Consider the following 21643-nt stretch of genomic DNA (forward strand, 5'->3'; position numbering starts at 1 on the left):
AGCAGCAATAGGAGAAAATAAGAAAATTTGAACGTAAGATCATAAGAAGGATTTATGGTGCAATTCGAGTGAGCGAGGAAGAATGGCGCATCCGAATCAACATAGATATCCAGAAGATCGTGAAAGGAAGATATTGTGAAGTTCATAAAATCACAGAGGCTCAGATGGTTCGGACATGTGCAAATAATTGAGGAAGGAAGTATGTCCAAGAGAATATTGCATGCCAAAGTTTACGCCACACGAAGAAGAGCCAGGCTTCGACTCAGATGGTTGGGCCAAGTTATCGACGACCTGAAGGTGATGCGAGTCATTGGACGGAGGTCCGCTGTCAAGAACTGAACAATCTGGAGGAGAATGTTCGAAGAGGCCAAAGTCCAATCCGGGCTGTAGCACCTATTGGCTTGGATTGAAATTTTAATATTTTTTAATAGATAGTATCATAGAGATAGATAATACTGCGTTTCTATACTCTTCGTAAAATGGCACAATAATCATATAATTTGTTGACATTAGAAACTATCTATTTGCCTAGAAATATCCAACCCTGTTTATTTCTCTTGACATTCGATGGATATGCATTATTAAATTAATTTCAAAAATAAATATTTATAAAAAGTCACTTCTTACTTTGTGTCGTGATATAATCCAATCGCTTCAACAATTTATTGTACAATGCCATAGAGCGATATATTTGTCTGATGATAATGGATTTTAAGGAGGTTTTAGACACCTTTTATGTATAGGATCCCAATTTTTGAGACATCTTTCACTATTCATTATTAAAAATACACAAAATAACATCCAGAATCTATTCACCGATAAGATTAATAGTTTACTAACGTTAATGATGAACCCTAAGAAGAAAAATTCAATAAGAAGTTATAGAATCTCAGTAAAACATTTTCAATTCATTTACCCATTCATTTAACCGTTTGAATCGCATACCTTACGTTTCGAGGTAATACTATTTTTCTGAGGAGAATACATACATCCCTGGCATTTTCCTTATTCCTATTAAAAATATGAACTTAATTATTAATAGTACGGAAAAAAATAAAACTAAAAATGAATTATTTAATAGGAAATGCTGCTTTAATCGATATATTTGACCTTAAAAGAATGGTTCCATTAATAGTTAATACTTAAATAATTAAAGTTCAAAGTTCATTTGTGTATATACAAACATTAACGTTGGATTATCTTAAGAAATAGTTGTTTTTGAAGTCACTATTAGTGTAACCATTTTCTTAATAAGAAATTGAAGAAAAATCAGTCAGAAATTTCAGTTAAATTCTCGATACAAATAAAAACTTTCCTTTTTTCTGGATTAAAATTATACATTTATTTAGTGAAACAGTAGTGACGTTTGTTGTGTTGTTTGCAATTGAGGACTTGTTTGAATCTGTGTTACTGGAACATTAGCTAATTGTGGAAAAACGGATACGTTCATTGGAACGTTTACACCGATTGGTTGTACTATTCCCATTGCAGGCATTGGTCGAATACCCTGCTGTAAAAATAAAAATTTTTAAACTAATTATACAATTTTCTTAGGAAAGTGTATAATTAATACTTACGATATTGATTTGCGGTTGATACGGAGATGGAGTTAATGTTGACACTGGAGTTGTAGCCATACCTTGACCCTAAAATTTAAATATACGAAAGTTATTTAATAAAAAATTTCTCGATTGATATTTTTAAATTTTTCTACTTACCATAGGTTTATATCCGGTACCATTTGTAGCAGCCATAGGTTGTGGTGACCAATTAGCGCCCATTTTCCCAGAATGTTTAGGAGAATTCCATTGTACACTTCTAAATAATAAACAAATTGTATTAAAAATTTCCATTCATTAAAGTTCTTAAAAACAAAAGTAGTACATACTTTGGTGGAATTGGACGATTGTTTATACTTAAATTTTCCGCTAATGATGCTAAACTACTTTCCAAATCACCAGTTAAAATACCACTTCCTGCTTGTTGATTTGTTGAATTCGATTTACTTGTGGGTGAAATTGTATTCGTTAATGCTGTTTCATTATTTCCAACTGAATCGAAATCTTAAGAAAAAGAGAAATTAAATTAATTAATTTCTTTATTTTTAAATATTTAGCGGAAGTTTATGTTAAATATCATATATTTCACGTATATTTTCTTTGTAAATATACAGCATGTTCCAGTGAAAATGTTATAAACGAAACCTCCAAGAGGGGTGTATTTCAGATACAAATATTCTCGAGGATAGTTTCAAAAACAGTCTGTATCCAGGTCAGAATTTACCATGCAAAGTAGGCACGTGTCTAGGACGGTAAGAACTGAAGGATACTGGATAGCAAATTTAATTTTTATCACTTAAAAAACTGACATAAAAATGACGAAAACAAATTGTGAAAAAAGTGAGATTCTAGATATTTAGTTTCTAGACTAGATATTTGTCTTCACTTCAATAATTTTTTGAACGAAAAAAATATCAATTTTAACATAGTGCTTTGCTTTTTTTATTTTCTAAACCCACCCCCGACATTTGGTTTTTAGAGAGGGCGGCAGTTTTCACAACTACCTAGGGACGGTAAATTAAACCCGGACCTGTCTGTTGCCGAAGACATCTCTCTACTAGAGTTTTTATTGTTAAGTTAAGATTAGATAGAAGATTTTTGAATGCTCGCCATTTTTTATCCAAGTATCTATAATCAGTTATAACTACAGTTTTTCGAAATTCTTTGGATGTAATTACCAAATTTCAAATACAAAATCAATTGTAAGGACCTTCCTCTTTTCAATATCCCATTTTTTAATAGAGAGAATTTCAATAAGGCAGAAAGAATAAAAATAGTTCTTATTAAACTTGCACTAATTAATACTTATATGTTTCAACCAATTAGAGCAGCTTCTCCATATTCGATATGTAAAAATATATAACTGGTGTAATCTGACTAAAGAGTTTTATCTCTTAAGGAAGTTCCCTCGGCAATAATAGAAAAAATAAATTAGTAGATAAGGATCCGAATTTTTAGTATGTTATAGTTCACGAAATATATTATTATATAAAACAAAAATTTGGGTACCTTGTCGATCAATTAAGAGAGTAATTCTTAATTAAAAATACACTAAATAACATAACCATCCTCATAACAGGTTATGTTATTTAGTGTATTTTTAATTAATTAATTCCTCTCTTAATTGATCGATAAGATACCCAAATTTTTGTTTTATACAATAACACATTTCGTTAACTATAACATACTAAAAATTCAGAGCATTATCTACTAATTTATTTTTTTCTATTACTGGCGAGTCACCCTCCTTAACGCATATTTTACTCTATAGTCTCAAGCTAAAGAGTCAGAGCTTTCTAGAACGACTCTATGGGGCGAATGTTTCCAAACTTTTTTTTCACTGAAACTCAATGCTCTATATTAATCCATGCATAAAAACTCAATAAACACACTAATTTTGAAAAACAGCGGAAATTATCCAAATGCTCCTAATTAGCATTCCGTACTCCTCAAATTTGATTAGATAATTTTTTACGTAATAGCTTCATAGAGACGAAGAAGAGCAGAGCAGTCTTTACGTGGGGGTACGTAGTTTTGGAGAGACCTAACCGATTGGGCAACAATATTGTTGTTATTTAAGAAAGTATAATTTTGTGGAAGAAGGGAAAAAAGACAAATTTGTATAAGAAGGGCGCTTTAAAGAGGTTGATTTACCAAGCGCCAGGTTGATTTACCAAGCCAAAAAAAAAAAAAAATAACGGCACTGTCTTATTTTAGCACCCCGGCGCCTAATATGGCTAAGACGGCCCTGAAGAAAATTTTTGATATTCAGATAAAAGTGGTGGCAATCAATTTAAGTACGGAATGCACTTTTAAATTTTATAAAAAAAACTAAAAATTTTCTAATTTAAAAACAGTTTAAAAATTTAAACATTCTAGAAATAATTTTAAAGCATTTTGAATTTAAAAATACGAAATCAAAGTATTATACTGAAAAAATAAAAGAAAAACAACACACAAAATTTTGAAAAATAATTGAAACTGCTTAAATATTTTTAAGAAATCAATAATTGTACTTATTTTCATGCTTTACATTAAATACAACACTTGCTCAATTTAACATTTTTCACCTGTCATATACGTTCCAGTTATCATGGAAGGGGAAGGAGTTGTTGAAAAATTTGTTGATGGATTTTTAGAATCATTTATATCATCCGAGAGAATATCAAAAGATGATATCGTGGTGGGATTTTGGATGGAAGTTATGGAAGTATCTATAGTAGGTTCAAACTCTCCAAGTAAATCGTTAACAATCGGTTGATTATTGATTATATCGTTCGTTAAATTAATATGTTCATCAATATTTACTTCAGATTGAATTGGCAAACGTTTACTAGGCATTGATGGGCGTGGAGGTAAATCTATTTTCTTTAAAGATGGTTGTAAAGGCTGCGGTAAAGAAATCTTTTTCACTTCAGGGATAAAATTACTTTTTTCTTCCATTTTAATTATTTCCGTATTTATTTCATTTGATTCGAATATCTCTTGACCGATTTCATCACATTTTTTTTCAATACTAATTTGATTATCTAGTGTGTTATTTGTGATAGAATTATTTTGAGGAATGATTTCAGGATCAACATAATTTAGGTTTTCGGGTTCGGAATCGAACATAAAAGGGTTAGTATTTAATCCAAAATCATGTTCATTTGCTGCTTGCACAAAAAATATGTAACCTTATTACAAAAAAGTGCATTTTTATTATTAATAAAGAAAAAAAGGAGGCGTTCAATGATCTATGAATATAAATGTAGAAAATTACTTACTGCTTTGATTCGTGGTACCATTATTTCCAAATACTGAAGAAAATGCTGAATCTGGTACAAATTCTGATATGCTATTGTTATTACTGTTGCTTTGTTGTTGGATAATTGGAGCCATATAACCTTTAAATGGAAACATTCAAGATAAATAAAAGATAAGAAGAATAGACCCTTATTATCTAGACTTATTGATTCTATGAACCTGTTTAAAAGTATATCGATTTCTAGATTCAAAGAAGTTTCGAGTTTTGTTAGAAACAAATGAAGATACATAATTGTATCAAGGTTACCTATAGCGATTAGCTTTTCTGTCTGCGTTTCCCTCACAGGTTCAGATTACATGATTGGGGATTTCGAATTACATGACTAGAAATCCATAGTGGTGGTGGTCATGTTTTGGCGTATATCAAGTATTTTATCGAAAGCAATTTAAACGATTCCAACTGTGCCCATTGAGGCTACTGATTCATTTCACTTTAGGGTACATAGAAGAAATTAGTCAATTACCTAAATATTGGAGTAAAAAAATGAAGTTTCTAATCGTAAAAAAAAGATTTGCACCTAGTTTAGTCTAAGCCCTTTTAGGGATTATTGTGAGATCACTGTCATTGATTCTTGATATGAAACTTACCACTATTCATCCAAAGATTTGACTGGAATAATACATTATTGCTTTGTAAGGCCGATTCTATTCTTTGAGTTTGTGGTTGTTCGAATGCATCTGCGAATGGATTATTTAATTGTAATAAATCGTGTGACGCCTTATTTGTATTTGTTGTGGGTGTAGTCGTTGAAAATAAACTGTCACTCGATCCAAAACTAGCTGTTGATTGTGGATTACTAATCTTTTCACTGGGTGGTGTCGATAAAAATGGATTATTAACATTATTGTTCGATGTCGAAGATCCAGTCGACGGTGATTGTACTTTCGCCTAAAAAAAAATTGATAAAATTTTATATTTCCGACAAAGACATAAGATAATTTTTTTCATTCCCCGTTAAGTAATCTTTTAGTATCCACATTAGTCTGATTTTCTGAGAAGTTTTATTTAATGACTTTTAGTTCAAAAACAGCACCAACATGTTCTAAATGAGTCAATAACAAACCATCAATAAAAATAAAATACACACTTACTTTATATTGATTTAAAACTGCTTCCTCTTCTGCAAGTGCCCGCTGACGTAATTGTTCATCAATAACTGATTGTCCAAACCCTTCCGCTTCTGAATTTGTGGCAGCTGTACCGAATGCAGTACTTGTTGACGATAACATTGTAACAGCACTTTTAACATTTTTAGCATTTGTAGCCGCTTGATGAACAGCGGTGCCATTACTTAAAGTACTCTTTTTGCCTTCTATACTAAGTAAATGTTGTTCTAATGCATCTAGTAGACTGCTTGGTGCTTTAGTTAAATCTGGTATATCACCTTTATCGATACCAACGTTCTCTGCTACTTTTAAAAATTCACTTACACGATCCATTCTTATTAAAAATTTCTTATATAAATCTAAGGCTTCACGGCATTGTTTTTTATTCATGTCGAAAAACTTTTCTGTAATAACAAAAAAATTTACTTTGATAATTTTTATTAATGGGGATGATGACTTAATTTTTTATCACTTTAGGTGAAGAATTCTCACTGTACGGACAGAAAAGTGAAGTTGGTTTTTTAAAATCTTTAGAAGTCCGCAAAATATGAACGTTTAAAACTTCTAATTAAACAAAGAGGAAGATACTTAAAAGTGACGTTATTGTTGAGTCAATTTCCTAGATCAATTTTTGTATTATATAAATAAGTATTTCGACTACCAAGTAGTCATCATCGTTATTAATAAGTTATTCATAATTACTCTCATAAATAGCGTATGTTACTCGTTGCTTATTTGGTGACTGGCATTTTAGTGTGTGTACATTTTATACATTCTAAGTATCTGACAAATTGTGACAACCAATTAGCTTTGATTAGCTTATTTGTGTTTGGCCAATGAGTATGGATCGCGTAATTATTTTTTGGCCAATGATATTCAAATATTTTATCATCTGATTTGGACAATTAAAATAATCAATTTCAAAATCCATTATTAATTCTAAAAATTTTTTTTAAATTTGAAAATTTGTATTAAATCTAAATTTGGAATGAGTCCTTTAACCAAGTTCATTGTTTTATAGCTCCGTTTTTGAATGTAGATACTTTCGTTGGCATTTAATTCGGTAGAATTTGGTACTGAATTTAAAAGTTTTGATTAGATTTGTCGATTTCATAATTGTTTTCGATAACGTGCCCGGCCACATATGACTTTTCTTCTATTCTACCATATTTTAAGTTAAATTGTGCGCATACCACGTTACCAAATAAGCTACGAATAATATACGCTTATAAGAGTAATAACGACTACTCTTACAAAGTCATATTGATGATGACCACTTGGTAGTCGAAAGACATATTTATACAATACAAAGATTGAAACTTATTTTGAAAAATTCTAGAGTTATTATTTATTATTTTTAATAATAATTAATGTCTGTTTTGCAAGAAAGAGGCGGATAACAATCTTTGAATGCTTATAACTTCTTTGTTTTTTAATAAATCTTAATTTAACTTTCAAACTAGCCATGCCACTCATAGAGTAGATAGATAAAATTTAAACACTCAAGTAAAACATCTTGATCGTAAAATGTTATTAGTGAAAATGAGGCTTTACATTTTCGAATGATAAAAAAATACTGACCTAATAAATTAATAATTGCATCATTATAACATGCAAATAAACGTATTAAATCTCTAAAAAGTAACATGAAACAAACATTTATCACACTATTTGTGAGGTCATTAGCCGAACAATCAAAATCTAATAATGCATCCAATTGTGCTTGTAATGCTGGTAATGTTTTTAATAAACGATCTGTTCCCATTGTTCTTAAAGTTCCATCATCTTTCCTACAAAAAAAAAAAAAAAATAATTACGTTAGTCAAAAGTTACATCGAAGTTTTTTTTTCGAATTTAGCTTACCCTCTTTTTACTTTGCAAAAATCGAATGCAACAGTTCTGTAAGAAATAGCTTTTTCATTTAAATATCTTGCGTATCGTCTAATAAATGGTGACATATCATATCCTAAAATATATCAGAAAAATTTAATAAAATCTTTAAAAAATAGAAAATATTATAAACAATTATTGATTATTTAAATATACGTATTTTAATAATAGTAAACGTTTTTATACATTTAAACTTTTGTTCTGTCTCTTACGGTTTGATACCCAATTGACCTGTGTTGCTCATTTACGAACTCAAACCCATTTACGGAAATGGGCTAATGAGGTGATTTTTTTAGATTTAAACTTTTGTTCTGTCTCTTACGGTTTAGTACCCAATTGACCTGTGTTGCTCATTTGCAAACGAACTCAAGCTCATTTACGGAAATGGGCTAATGAGGTAATTTTATGAACACCTATACCAAAATTTTGTTCGTATCATCAATATTTCAAAGCGTTACAAATTGGGACTAAAATTAGTATAGCTTGATATATATTTCATATATACAGGGTATAAGAAGGGAGAAATTTAAAAAATTTTAACATTGTAACTCAACTTAAGAGACTCTAAAAAGGTTTACAAAGGCCTAAAATCGTTGAACAAATTTTTCCCCTCAGAGTATTATCTAAATTACAGAAATTTAACACTTGATAAATGAAATTTATTTGATTTCTTTTTAAACTTTGCCTATTTAAAATAAAAAGTTGAAGTCTCAAAAATCGAAGCGTTAAATAGATAAAAGAAAACAAAAGTTGGAGTCCGAAAGATTCTCCACAACTCTCATTTATAAAACATTTTGTAACATTAACGAGTTTTGTACAGAGAAAGGGTGCAAATTAATTTATTTGGGAAAATAATTTTCATTCCTTTTGATACATTTCAAAGCTTCTTCTAATTTTGAACTAATCGCTACATCATCGTGTAGATAAAATTAAGCCGAATTTTCAAATTTTCCCTGTATTTCTATTTGATTTGGTTTTTGTGCTTCGCTAATTTTTTTTATAGAAACATAACAAAATTAATTATAGTATATATTTTACTTTTATCATTAATATAATCAAAATTTCTTTTTAGGAATTAAAAAATGCTTAATTTATTTAATGTAAATTTGACCTAAGTCGTTGGGACCTCGGACTACCTTAAAATAAACAAACTAATATTTTGTATTTTATATAAATATTATTTTATAAATATTGTTATATTTATTTAAAAATTTTAAATAATAAGTTTATTTATAATAATAATTATAATTATTATAAATTATAATGTTACTATCAGTAAATATAAATAAGATTGTCAAGGATTTCCAGTGCATTAGGTTTAATATAAATAATATTTTTATATAAACAAAACAGGTTGTGTAATTATAAATAAGGCTTATATTCTTTAAAAATTTGGGAAAAATGTGGTAAGCATCTAGCTTGAATGAAATATTTGACAAATTTTTCTGAGGATTTTTCAAAGGGTAACATGGATTTAGATAAAATCATTGTCTAGAGTAACTTAGACCCAAAAAATAAATCGGATTGCTTTGACGATTGGATGAGTACGAGGTTCTTTAGTCGATAACTCAGAAACTTTTTCCTACCTAAAAAAATCCAGTTCGAGGTACACGGTTTTAGGCGCTATTCCAAAAACTACTCACCCAATCGTTAAATGAATTTTTTTTGTATTTTTTTCGGTTAAAATAATCTTATAACTAAGTTTCATCAAATTCTGATTTTTCGATGTCCTGGATGTAGAAAAGCATTGGATTGTTCAAAATGAAAGAATAGTATTTGTTAAAAATTAATTAAAAAATAAATTTTAAACGTCTTTTTATCCAATAATTATTTAATTAAAAATTATTACTAAACGAAGATAAAACGTCTTACGTGAATATTATTCAATAACCAATATTTTTTTCCGATAAAAATTTGCGTACGTATATTTAAATAATGACGAATACATTGATATTAAGTTTTAATAACATTTTTTTTCATAGTCCAGTAATTTCAACTTTTAAATCAGAATTTTTCAATTCTGTTGAATTTTTACTGGACTATGAGCTAAATCAAATAAGTTAGTTTAATAGTGATGTTAGAGTCTAATAGTCTAATTACTAATGAAAAGAAGAATTTTAATTACAACTAATTAAAGAACTACAAGAAAAAAATAATTAGTAAAAGTACTCACCAGCTCGACCACTCAACACACCTGGCATTTTTGCATAAAAGAAGCAAGAAAATTTTGTTAATTTTGAGTATTAATAAAAATAATGATAGAGAATGCAATAATAATTAAGTGTAAAATTATGGAAAAATATGAATTTTTGACTATATTTTATCAATTTGGATCTTATTTAAATGATATGCTACATATTTTGTGGCATTATTGGGTTTTCCATGTGTTTCCCTTTAAGAGACTTTGATATTATTATCTTATTTAATATCTTTGATATATTCTTATTTATCTTGAATGATATTATCTTATTTAAATGATATGCTACATATTTTGTGGCATTATTGGGTTTTCCATGTGTTTCCCTTTAAGAGACTTTGATATTATTATCTTATTTAATATCTTTGATATATTCTTATTTATCTTGAATGATATTATCTTATTTAAATGATATGCTACATATTTTGTGGCATTATTGGGTTTTCCATGTGTTTCCCTTTAAGAGACTTTGATATTATTATCTTATTTAATATCTTTGATATATTCTTATTTATCTTGAATGATATTATCTTATTTAAATGATATGCTACATATTTTGTGGCATTATTGGGTTTTCCATGTGTTTCCCTTTAAGAGACTTTGATATTATTATCTTATTTAATATCTTTGATATATTCTTATTTATCTTGAATGATATTATCTTATTTAAATGATATGCTACATATTTTGTGGCATTATTGGGTTTTCCATGTGTTTCCCTTTGAGAGACTTTGATCTTGAATGTGAATTTTACATATGAAGTAGTTGTTTGACCTCGAAAGTGACCCTTCTTCAAAGTACTAGGGTAAAAAAAAATTAACATTTCCAGTCCGGTGCTTTTTGAAGACTACATGAGTCCAAAATTTCTATAGGATTTTTCATTTAGAATGACCGAACTGTAAACTTAAAGAACTTGTGTATGAGCTACCCTGAAATTTTCCAATTACTGGATTCGTTTCGATATCATCGACGGTACTGTTTTTGCTTTCTTTAGAATCTTAAGTTTTGACGATGATCGCGGGTTTTTTACTGAACCAGATGATTTAAAATTTGTAGCAAACGATAAAAAATCGACTTATAGTGAGGATATGAGTGATTCAAAATCATGTTGTATACAGTAAATAGCTCGAACTGAACACTCGATTTAATAAAAAAAAGTTCAATAATTAACAGGTATTGTTGCATGATGCTTTTTCAAAATTAGTTATTTTGCTCTACCCATTGAAGGTGCGACTCCCACTTGAATGGTCTCATATATCACACAAATTATCATAAAATACTCTCTCTCAAAAAAGTTCGGTCATTCTTAAATAAAAACATTTTATTCCCGGTATAATTAAAAATTTAATGAAATAGTTCCACTAAATAGAACACAAAAAAAATATCTGAACGTTTTTAATCAAAAATAGGATAAACAAGCTATGGATAGAGTCTGTTGCGAGCCTTGAGGTTCACACAAATAAATAACTTCCCAGCATAATAAATAGTTATAAAAAATAAAAACTCGACCGACTCGAACGAATATTATGAAATTATTTTCGGATCAAATTGCTGTTAATACACTTCATTTTTATTATTTTTTAATCCAAATTACCACAGACGTACGCACACACGTACACACACATATTTCTTCTCCAAATTGTTGTTATGGCCTGATATACTCAATGAATAATTACTATTATACATTAAAAAAAAAATAGAAAACCATACATATATTTTAGCTGTGTAAAACAATCCTTAGCATTATTTCGAGTGTTACAGAAAGGGGATAAGCGAGAGCAATCTTTATCAATCTTTACTTTTAAACCCAGCGAAGCGAATGGATATCACTCGAGTATTATATATATTCGTTGGCATTAAAACACAAATTAAATAATGTGTATGTACCACCAAATATATCTGATTGTGTTGCAATTTTATTGTCCGCAAGTATACATAAGTATACATAAAAGTTCATCGACTAAAGAATATTTCTCCATAATTTTAGACACTTAACTACTGAAAATAAAAAATTTCCTAAAAATTTGTAATAAAAGCAAAAGCATTATAATATCTACTATTGAAGATTTGAATTTGTAAAAATAAAAAGATGCATTCATTTATGAAGGTCTTAGGAAGAGGTTGTCAGATTTATACCTTGAACACCACTTTTATCCAAAAAATTACTAAGTTGAAATGTACTATTGCTGGACGCCATAAATTGTGTAAAGCGTTCATTTCCATAGCACATTAAATGATGTGTTGTGATTAGTGCCTTGTAAACTACCACCCAGTTAGCATGTTGTGATCGTTCCACTAATAATGTTGCCATTTGAGGTATTGATATGTTTGGTTCATTTGTACAATGTATTAAATCTGTAATAAAAAAAAAAAAACAATTTTTATTTCAAAGAAGTCAAGCAAAGCTAAAATTAGATTGCTGTGTGGCGGAGTTCCAAAAGGGAAAGGTAAAATTTTTCGATTTTCAGGTCAATTTTAAGAGGGATGTTATAAGTCTGACCGCTAGGTGTCTGCCTGTCTGTGGCATCGCAATTCATAAACGGATTAACCGATTTTGTTTTGTTTTTTTGAAAGGGAACTTAATCGAGAGTGTTTTTAGCTATGTTTCAACAATGGATACAATTTTCAAAGACCAAAAAAAGATGATTCAATCGAAAAACATGAGATCTGAAAACTCTGCTACCAATCATTAGACTTTTAAGATTTTTGTATACAAATGCATGTCAGCTCTTTATTTCTAGCTTTCAAGTCGTTAAAGAAATGAAGAAACAAATTTTAGAATTTGAAGAAATTTACAAAAAAAAAACGTGGATTTTTTATCAGCACATGCATATACAAATGAAAAATTCACGTGGCCAGTGATGGTGGCAAACCACAGTTATACAGTAAAACAATTTTTCCTCTTATATATAAATATTAAAATTTAAACTCATTTTGTTTATTCATTAATTTCCAAAGAAAACAAAGGGAAAAATAGTTTCCTTTACGTCAAACTAACAATAATAGATAAATAGCAGTAGCGCATTAAACTTTAAAAAAATGTTTTGAGAAATATTTTCTATTTTTACGATATTTTATAAATAAAACACTAATACATGCATATATGAATACTCTATCGTAAACAACGATAGAGTATTCATTAGTTTTCGATTCTTAAAAAATGTTTTAATATGTAATTAAATATTACAAGATGGAATTATGTCTTTTCAGGCATTAATAATTGTAAAATTCAAAAATTGAATTTTTCAGGAGATGCAAACTATGCGTTTTATTATATCTTGACAGTACAATAAATGAATTTTTTGATTCTTACGATAAATTAAACATTTTGATTGAAAATTCAAGATTAACGACCCCAAAAACCCCTTTATACGTTAATATAAGTCTTAATTTGCAAAAAAATATATTTATTTTTTTTATTTCGGGGGTCCACTTAGGTAATTGAATCAATTTGATCATAAATTCAAAATTAGAAATTTTAAAAACCCCCTTACATGCCTTAAAAAGGCTCAAATTTTCAAAAAAATGAAGAAAGGGGGTAACAAATTAAACATTTTGGCTGAAAATTCGAAATTAGCGACCGCAAAAACTCCCTTATACGTCATTAAAAGTCTTAATTTGCAAAAGATAATCATTAAGTCTTTAAGCCTCCCGAAAGAGAGAGGGGGGATATATGAAGGAGTTTATTTATAAAAATATATTAAATTTCGGGTTAAATAGCATTTTGACTTTTTTAAAATCTTTTAAAAGTTATTATATTCTATCTGATTTAATTTATGATTTGAACCTTTTTCCCCCCATTGGCGCGGGATTAAAATTAAAAAGTAGACTTTTTTTTAGGATAACTTTCCGAAGCCAATGGAAAAAATCGCAAGTCAATATACTCAGCAAACAATTTTTTCGTAAAAAAAGGTTCGTTTACTAAACATTTATAAAGTATTAGTCAGCTACGATTGGCAATTCATTTTTATTGACTGCATTCTCTTATCGACATCTTTGACTTTTCCAAATAAATAGTAGATTTTAAAATCCTTGATACAAAAATTTCATCCCGTATCTTCAATACGAACCCCTCTCTACCTTGATCTTAAAAGAGCTCAAAAATCTTAATGCAATTTCATAAGGATTCCTGAAAATAAACCCTAAAATAAATTAATATTATTATTCAAAATCTAAAACCAAAATATTCAAATCGACATTTAATGTCTTCATTATCAATTTTGTTTGAAAACAGGATGTTTGTTCTGTAGTATGACAACGACGATGTCTATGTCCCTTCATAATTTTTTTTTTTTTTGAAAATAAAAATTTATCAGTGAATTTGAGATTATTCGAATGTGGTACATCATACACTAACAAGTATAATTTTACACTTAACAGTTATATTGTTAAGTGAATACAAACCAGCGATGGTGATGGATATGATCCTTGGAGACCACACCAATAATTTATTCAGAAAACTAACTGCCACGTGAACTTCGTTGCATTTACAATAAATTTAAACTTGCCACTGTACACTGCCGGTTTTGAACTTTATACATAGTATCTGGATGTACCTCGGTATTTTTTTATTTAAAAAGACACAAATTTTATCACTAATATAAGAATCTTTTAAAATGTCTCCATGCAAATGTCAATTTGAATGTCCCGGTAATGTACTTTATTTCGTTAACTACGATACACACCAATATATGTCAGGAAGAATCATATTTTGCAGTGTATGTTTCAGTTTTTTCTGAAAACACGGATAAAACGACGTTTTTACAAAAATGAAACCTAGCTAGATCGACTTTTCGCTCCAAAAAATCCCTGCATACTCATTTTCACGAAAATCGTTGAAGCCATTTCCGAGATCGTTGATTTAATGAATTTTGTCCTTCTAAAACCTTTATATATCGTTCCCACCAATATAGGACCATCAATCCCTTAGCATGTGATTAATATCGCGACATATTCTAACACGTTTTTTTCGTAAAACAAGAGTTGTTGGTTGATAGAAAGTTATGTAAACACTGCCGGTCGTCACTACTGTTAAAAATCCAAGTTGTAATGGCTCAGAAACGTAAAAGTTGTTCTTTATCAGTCGCAAAAAAGCGTATTACTTATTCCCTTCCGATTTGTTATATCGAGGTTGCACTGTATATTTTATAATTTACATTACTAGATAAAATATTGATTTAAGTTTCCGATTTTCGATTTATAAAGAAACATTCCACTACTTGTGAGAAGAATAATTAGAATTCTCTTTTGTAAATATCATAAACGACATGAAGTTAAAAAAACCTTTTAACTTTGACATTTTAGCAAACAATGATCCATATTTTATCCATAAAATTATTAACATGGGACTTTCATATACAAACTATCATTCCCTTTTTCACTACCTTAGAGTAGGAGGGTAAAAAATATTTTACAACGCATTCTCATACATACCGAAAGTATAAAAAAAATTTCAATAAAATCGGTCAAGCCATTTCGAAAGTGACAGGAAATTTTTATATTTTAGAAGATGTATGCGTTGATAAAACTTCAAAATATTTTTTCCTATTGATTCTGATTTTTCAATCCCTATTGATCCTGATTTTTTTTTTAATGAGAACAATAAACAATTGTTATTGGGGTAAGGAAAAAATTGTACGAAAATTCCGCCCGACGAAAGCATGATATAAGAAATATAACTACGATTCAGCTTTTAAAAATAGCTTCATACGCTAGCATTCATTAGGTTGTGTAATTTTATGGCAACTCTAAATAATAATTTTGCCAAGAAGTAATTTTCCAAAAATGATTGGATCTTAATAGTAATGACTGATTTTTATTTTGAACTTTAAAATTATTGAATTTGATTTTTGGGATGAATATAATATTTTGTTATCAGGAAATGAATAATTTCACATCGCAACAAGAAATCTCATTATAAAAAAAAATTTCGTAAACAATTGTAAAAAAAAAATACGCCTACCATAATATTTAATATTTAAATTGATAACGCAAATAATTATTAGTTTTGACTTTGAATTTGATCCGTTTCATAACTAATCCACCCATTTTTTAGTTAGTTCCATATAAGATACCAAAAATATATTTATATTTTAACTGAAGTTTACCAATTATTTGTAGGTGGATTATATTTATATATAATTTGTTGTTTAAAAATATATTTAGACTGATAGTATAAAATTTCATTAATTTTGAATTTGTTTTTCTCATTAACTTTTAACTTACACAAGAAAACTAAGACTTCGAATTATCAAGGTTAATTTAGTCTTTTTAAATTATTAAAGCAACCCGAAGAACTAGGTCCAATCTGATGTCAGAACATGATGTCCCCCCATCAAACTCTGCAACTTTTGTTTAAGTTATATTTTGATTGGTTAATTAAAATACTAAATATTAGCTTTTATAGATTACAAGTGAAAATTAAAAACCCCCGACAAATTTTTCGGGTACGGAACCCTAAACTAGCACTTGAAACATAGCTAAGAATATTCTCCATTAAATTGCCTTTCAAACGAAACAAAAACAAATTAAAATAGGTTCGTCCGTTTAAGCACTGCGATGCCACAAGCAGACAGACAGATTATAATATTCCTTTTTTTTGGTGCGGGAGTTAAAAATGACCCATCCAGTATACAGAAAAGATTGCCTACCCTGTATACAGAAAAGATACAGACTCACTTTTTGTGTCAGAGAGTATTAACGAGATGATGTATAAAAAAATATCTCATTTTTCTGCAACGAATTATCAAATTAGAATTTAGTTTACTCAGGATAAATTTTTCGACTTAATTAGGGTGCAATGTCATTGCCGCATGTTGTTTCATTTTTCGTATTTTGATATTAATCAGAATACTTTGATAGTTGTTAACTAGAATTTCTTTCAATGTTCAATTGAATCTAATTAAATTTTATAAAGTTAATAAAAGAAATGCAATACTAATACTTCATAATTTTGGGGCTAGAACTAAATCAAGGAACTTTAAAACTCCTAAATTTTGATGTCCACAGGTAACAATAACAATAATTTTTAAAACTACGACACATTAGAGTAACCTCAGTAATTTTCAGATTACATCATTGTCTCACATTTATCCTTAGCGAAGAAAAGAATTTTGAAAAAAAAAAACGTATTTTGTATTACATAATTGCAATTTTTAGAATAAAAAAAGATGTATTTAATCAATTTTTTAATGAAAGATTAAATTCTAGAATAATTTTTATTCGAATAATATTAATTGACATGCAATCGCTTTACCTCAACGTATACTTTGGAGGGAGAGGGGATATAAAGACAGTCCAGTAGTTCATGTACGTTCTAATTGACAGTTCTAAAGTATAATTTTTAATAACATTAAAATTTTTAATCAATATGTATATGTATAGTGTGTAACAAAAAAAAAATGTGTAAGTATAAATTCAGGTCAACTGCCTGGTAGAGCAGGCGCTGGATAGAGTTGAGTGTGCAAAAGTCGGGGAACGCATTTTGTCAAATAATTCTTGTTCAGAAAAGCTTATAGATTAATATTCCGCATGTTACTCGAAACAATATTGGCCCAATTTTTGTATATAAGTCCTTCTTCATAGAAACTGCCAAATTTTTTGAACCAAATAATCCTACCCGAGGGTTTTTGGGTAATTTTACATCAAAAAGGCTCCTTGTGATTTTTACTGAAGTTCACCGTTTTTGAGTTATTAACAATTTAATGTTTGGAAAAAGTCCAAAAGATTATTTTCAAAGCTGAAAATTAATGCAAATAAATTAAATTTTTGATCTTTTCAAAATATTAAAATCATCTTTGAACATCTCTACATATTATAAATGTGAAAGTAAGAATGTTTGTTTGTTTGTTTGTTACGCTTTCACGCTAAAATTAGCGAATGGTTTTTAATGAAACTGTACAGCAATATAGCTGATATATGAACTATAATTTATAAAGATATATTTAAAAAAAAATAAATAAATTTAATTTAATTTGACATTTACCACTTTTTAAATTTTTACAGAAATCTTTAATTTATGGTTCCAATCTATGATCATCATTTTTTAAATTAAAGAATTCTGTAAAAATTTAAAATAGTAAATGACAAACACATCTTGGCCAACTATTCTGATATACTCAATGAATGACTATTTTACATTTAACAAAATTGAAAACTGTATATATCAAGAGAGGGTGGAGGATATAAAGCGGTGTTTTTTATTTTTAAGCTCAGTGAAGTGGGCGGGTATCAATCTATTCTTTTATAAAGTTCGGAAGAGTAATTGATTCTAAAGCCTAAAATTTTAAAATATTAAAAATTGTTTAGTTGTCGAAAAAATTTTAGAAAATACTTTCGAAAATCAAAACAAAAGGCCGCCAAAATTGTGTTGGTTTTTTCAAGTCTAATTTATTAAAAATAATGCAAGCACTGACATTCAACACTTTCTATACAGAGTATTTCAACAGTTAACTCAGTCAGTTATTTATTTTCACTTGTTTTCTCACCCTATACATATGCATGGCTCAGCCAATATAATTTTTATAAATAAATTAATTAACTAATCGTTTGAATTGATTTCAATTAAGTTTATTTATTTATGACAGTTCTCGTTAGCTAAGTAAAGTATACGAGTATATGCTTGAAGTTTTTTATTTTATTTTTAGTTTTATAAGATTCAAATTGGTTTTATTATTTTATAAAAATGTGTGTACAATAGCTTATATATTATAAACTATATTATAGTAAAAAATAATTTAGTCCTTGTAATGGATATTTAACTTTTGACCCCATCTCCACTGCCTATTATCAATAACAGTACTTCAGTAACCAGGCAACATTCGGTGCAATGCATTTTATAAACATTTATTATTATAAATTTTATTATTATTCATAGAAATATTAGGCAAAGATTTAGACATTTTTGTACTTTATTACGTCAACCATAGTAGTTCAGTTGGTTATGGCGTAACCAAATCCGTACGCGGTATGCCTAGGGTAGCATGTTAGATTCCCGTCATCAAAACAAAGAATTAGTTTAATTTTTACTTAGCCTCTCAAAATAATTAGGAAGTTATGAAATTATCAGCGGAAAAGGTGGTAAAATACTCTTGGGCAGCCAATGTAATCTAACCTAACATACTCTAAGACGAGAAAGTATTGAAAGTATTACGTCACGCCATAACAAACGCAATGTAAACAACATTACATTTTAAAAGAACGAAGCAGGTTAAGTTGCTTACAACTGCTTCAACTTGCATTCACAAAAATGCGTGTATGTCAAGTCGTGATGTCATTCAAGACACCATGACACTCCTCTACATGGTTTTCGTAGTAAATAATCGGTTTTTGAAAATTACAAAATATAAAATGCAAATAGCGTTTGTTTAAAAAATAATATTTTTTTGGTGTAAATTAGATAGCCACGTAACGTGTAAACCAATTTTTCGAATTTAGGACAAAAGCCTATTCTCGATACTTAAAATAGTACATCGAATATTTCGTTAGTAAACTTTCCATCTCAGTATTTGAGAAATTTAATTAATTTAAAAGAAAAGGCACAATGAGTTATCCAATTCCTCTATTTGGTTTAATTTTTGAAATAGAAAGTTTATAAAGAATCGTTAGAGATGGGAAGTTTATGATATGACACCCAGTACATACATATAACAATGGCTTATTTTCAGCCACTCTATAAATAAAATAAATTCAAAATCATAATGAGTAATCAAGTAATAAGTAATGTTTGTTTACATCTGTAAATTTTCATAATTAACGGTGAATTCAACTGAAAAAGTCAACTTTATGTACACAACCTATCTATACTGTTAAGTTGTTTGACAAGATCAATCTTCATATTTCATTCAAGCAATATATAATATCTACACGGACGTAGTTAGAGGAGGTTTATCGGATTGCACAAGCCTTCAAATATACAAAAAATATTATAAAATATCTCGCTCCGGCTTCAGACGGGTGCAATGCTGATACTAAATATACTACAGAATGTCTTTATATACAAAAATAAGTTGATTTACGACATCACATTAGAAACCTCTAAAATTATCAGTGTTTATCAGAGGGTTTATACAAATAAACCCTCCTTTTGAGTCACTCTATCTATTAAAAAACCGCATCAAAATTTGAGTAGTTTTAAAGATCTAAGCATACATAGGAACAAACAGCGGGATAATATAAATTATATCCCGCTGATTGTATAAAGACTATCTCTATATATTATAAATGCGAAAGTAAGCATGTATGTTTGTTTGTTTGTTACGCTTTTACGCTTAAACTAGCGAATGGTTTTTAATGAAACTGTACAGCAATATAACTCATACTTCAGAATAACACATGAACTATAATTTATAAAGGTATATTAAAAAAAAATAAAAAAATTTAATTTAATTTCACATTTGAAATTATCATAAATTACAGATTTCTGTAAAAACAGTCAATATAAAATGCCTGTGTAAAACAATCCCCATCATTATTTCGAGTGTTATAGAAAAGGGATAAGCGGGAGCAATCTTTATCATTCTTTACTTTTAAACTCAGCGAAGCGGGTGCATAGTATAATATAAAGCGACTTTGCTTTATATTATGTAGTGATAGTGAAGTGAAACACAATTATATTTAAATAAATAAGAATTTTTCAATTAAAAATTAAAACGACTAGACTATTAGTTTCAGAGTATGTATCTGAATAGATAAAAATGTATTCCTCTACGCTACCCCTCAACCCTTTTAGTAAACATTGTCAGTAATTTTTTTATTTAAAAAAAAATAATTAAAAATGTTACATTTATTGTATCGATGCAAATAATTCTTTTTTCAAGGAACGTACTTTAAATATCCTCATTTTATAATTTAATTATACCGTAAGGGAGAGGATACAGCCTGCGATACATTTACATTTGTGTTTTTTAAAGCCAACCTATTAAAGAAATCTTAATCCTTCAAATTCTTTTATAGGTATCCTATTTTTTGAGAGTCCAGTAACAGCCAACTAACTATTTTTATTGGCTAGAGGGTAAATATGAATTCTTTTTTATAGTTGCTAAGCTAACCTATATAAAGGGTTTTTCAGCACCGCTAGTCTAAGGCGTTTTTTTAAGGAGAAGTCATAAGATAAGAGAAAACTGTATTTTTAATAATGTATAAAAAAACAAATTATTCACGAAATAGTTACCTTGTATAAACATGAAATTTGTTTTTTACACATTCCAATGTTAATATATTATTAAAAATCTAGTTTTATTTTATCCTATGACTCCTCTTTATGACGCCTTATACTAGCTATGCTGGAAAACCCTGTATATATATGATGCAGCCAACTAGCTTTTTTGATGCAGCGGCTTGAACGATATTCAACCATTCAATCAAACAGCTAGTCAAATGACTTGAATCGATAATCGAACTACTTGCCTAGCCTGTTCGTTTAAATTTATCTCCACTTTCTGTCATTTGTCGGTGAAACCCACATACTGTCACTGGGGCGTCGGTAATTAACAATATTGTTAGTATATCTCACAGTATGTAAATATACAATTTCTAATTATAAATATTTCACCTATCTTTGCCAATTGGTCACCCCATTGTATGA

At 28.6% G+C, this 21643-nt stretch overlaps 1 protein-coding gene across 5 annotated transcripts in view; it reads right to left on the reverse strand.

Moving 5' to 3' along the window:
* Positions 1-1185: 1185 nt before the first annotated feature.
* The window catches only part of LOC123296943 (phosphatidylinositol-binding clathrin assembly protein LAP-like), a 42004-nt gene continuing 21546 nt past the window's right edge, over positions 1186-21643 (reverse strand). For 3 of the 5 annotated variants that reach the window (XM_044878664.1, XM_044878666.1, XM_044878665.1), the window contains 11 exons: positions 12196-12414; positions 10036-10056; positions 7836-7938; positions 7554-7762; positions 5958-6376; positions 5454-5754; positions 4826-4945; positions 1889-2063; positions 1719-1818; positions 1578-1646; positions 1186-1510 (listed from right to left, as the gene is read on the reverse strand). In XM_044878664.1, coding sequence (XP_044734599.1) covers positions 1346-1510; positions 1578-1646; positions 1719-1818; positions 1889-2063; positions 4826-4945; positions 5454-5754; positions 5958-6376; positions 7554-7762; positions 7836-7938; positions 10036-10056; positions 12196-12414 — 1901 coding nt within the window. In that variant the 3' untranslated portion in view covers positions 1186-1345. The remainder of the gene's footprint in view (positions 1511-1577; positions 1647-1718; positions 1819-1888; positions 2064-4825; positions 4946-5453; positions 5755-5957; positions 6377-7553; positions 7763-7835; positions 7939-10035; positions 10057-12195; positions 12415-21643) is intronic. The other 2 variants (XM_044878667.1, XM_044878669.1) reach the window with 2 other exon arrangements.

This window comes from Chrysoperla carnea, chromosome 3 (assembly GCF_905475395.1).
Source record: "Chrysoperla carnea chromosome 3, inChrCarn1.1, whole genome shotgun sequence".
Classification (NCBI taxonomy): domain Eukaryota; kingdom Metazoa; phylum Arthropoda; class Insecta; order Neuroptera; family Chrysopidae; genus Chrysoperla; species Chrysoperla carnea.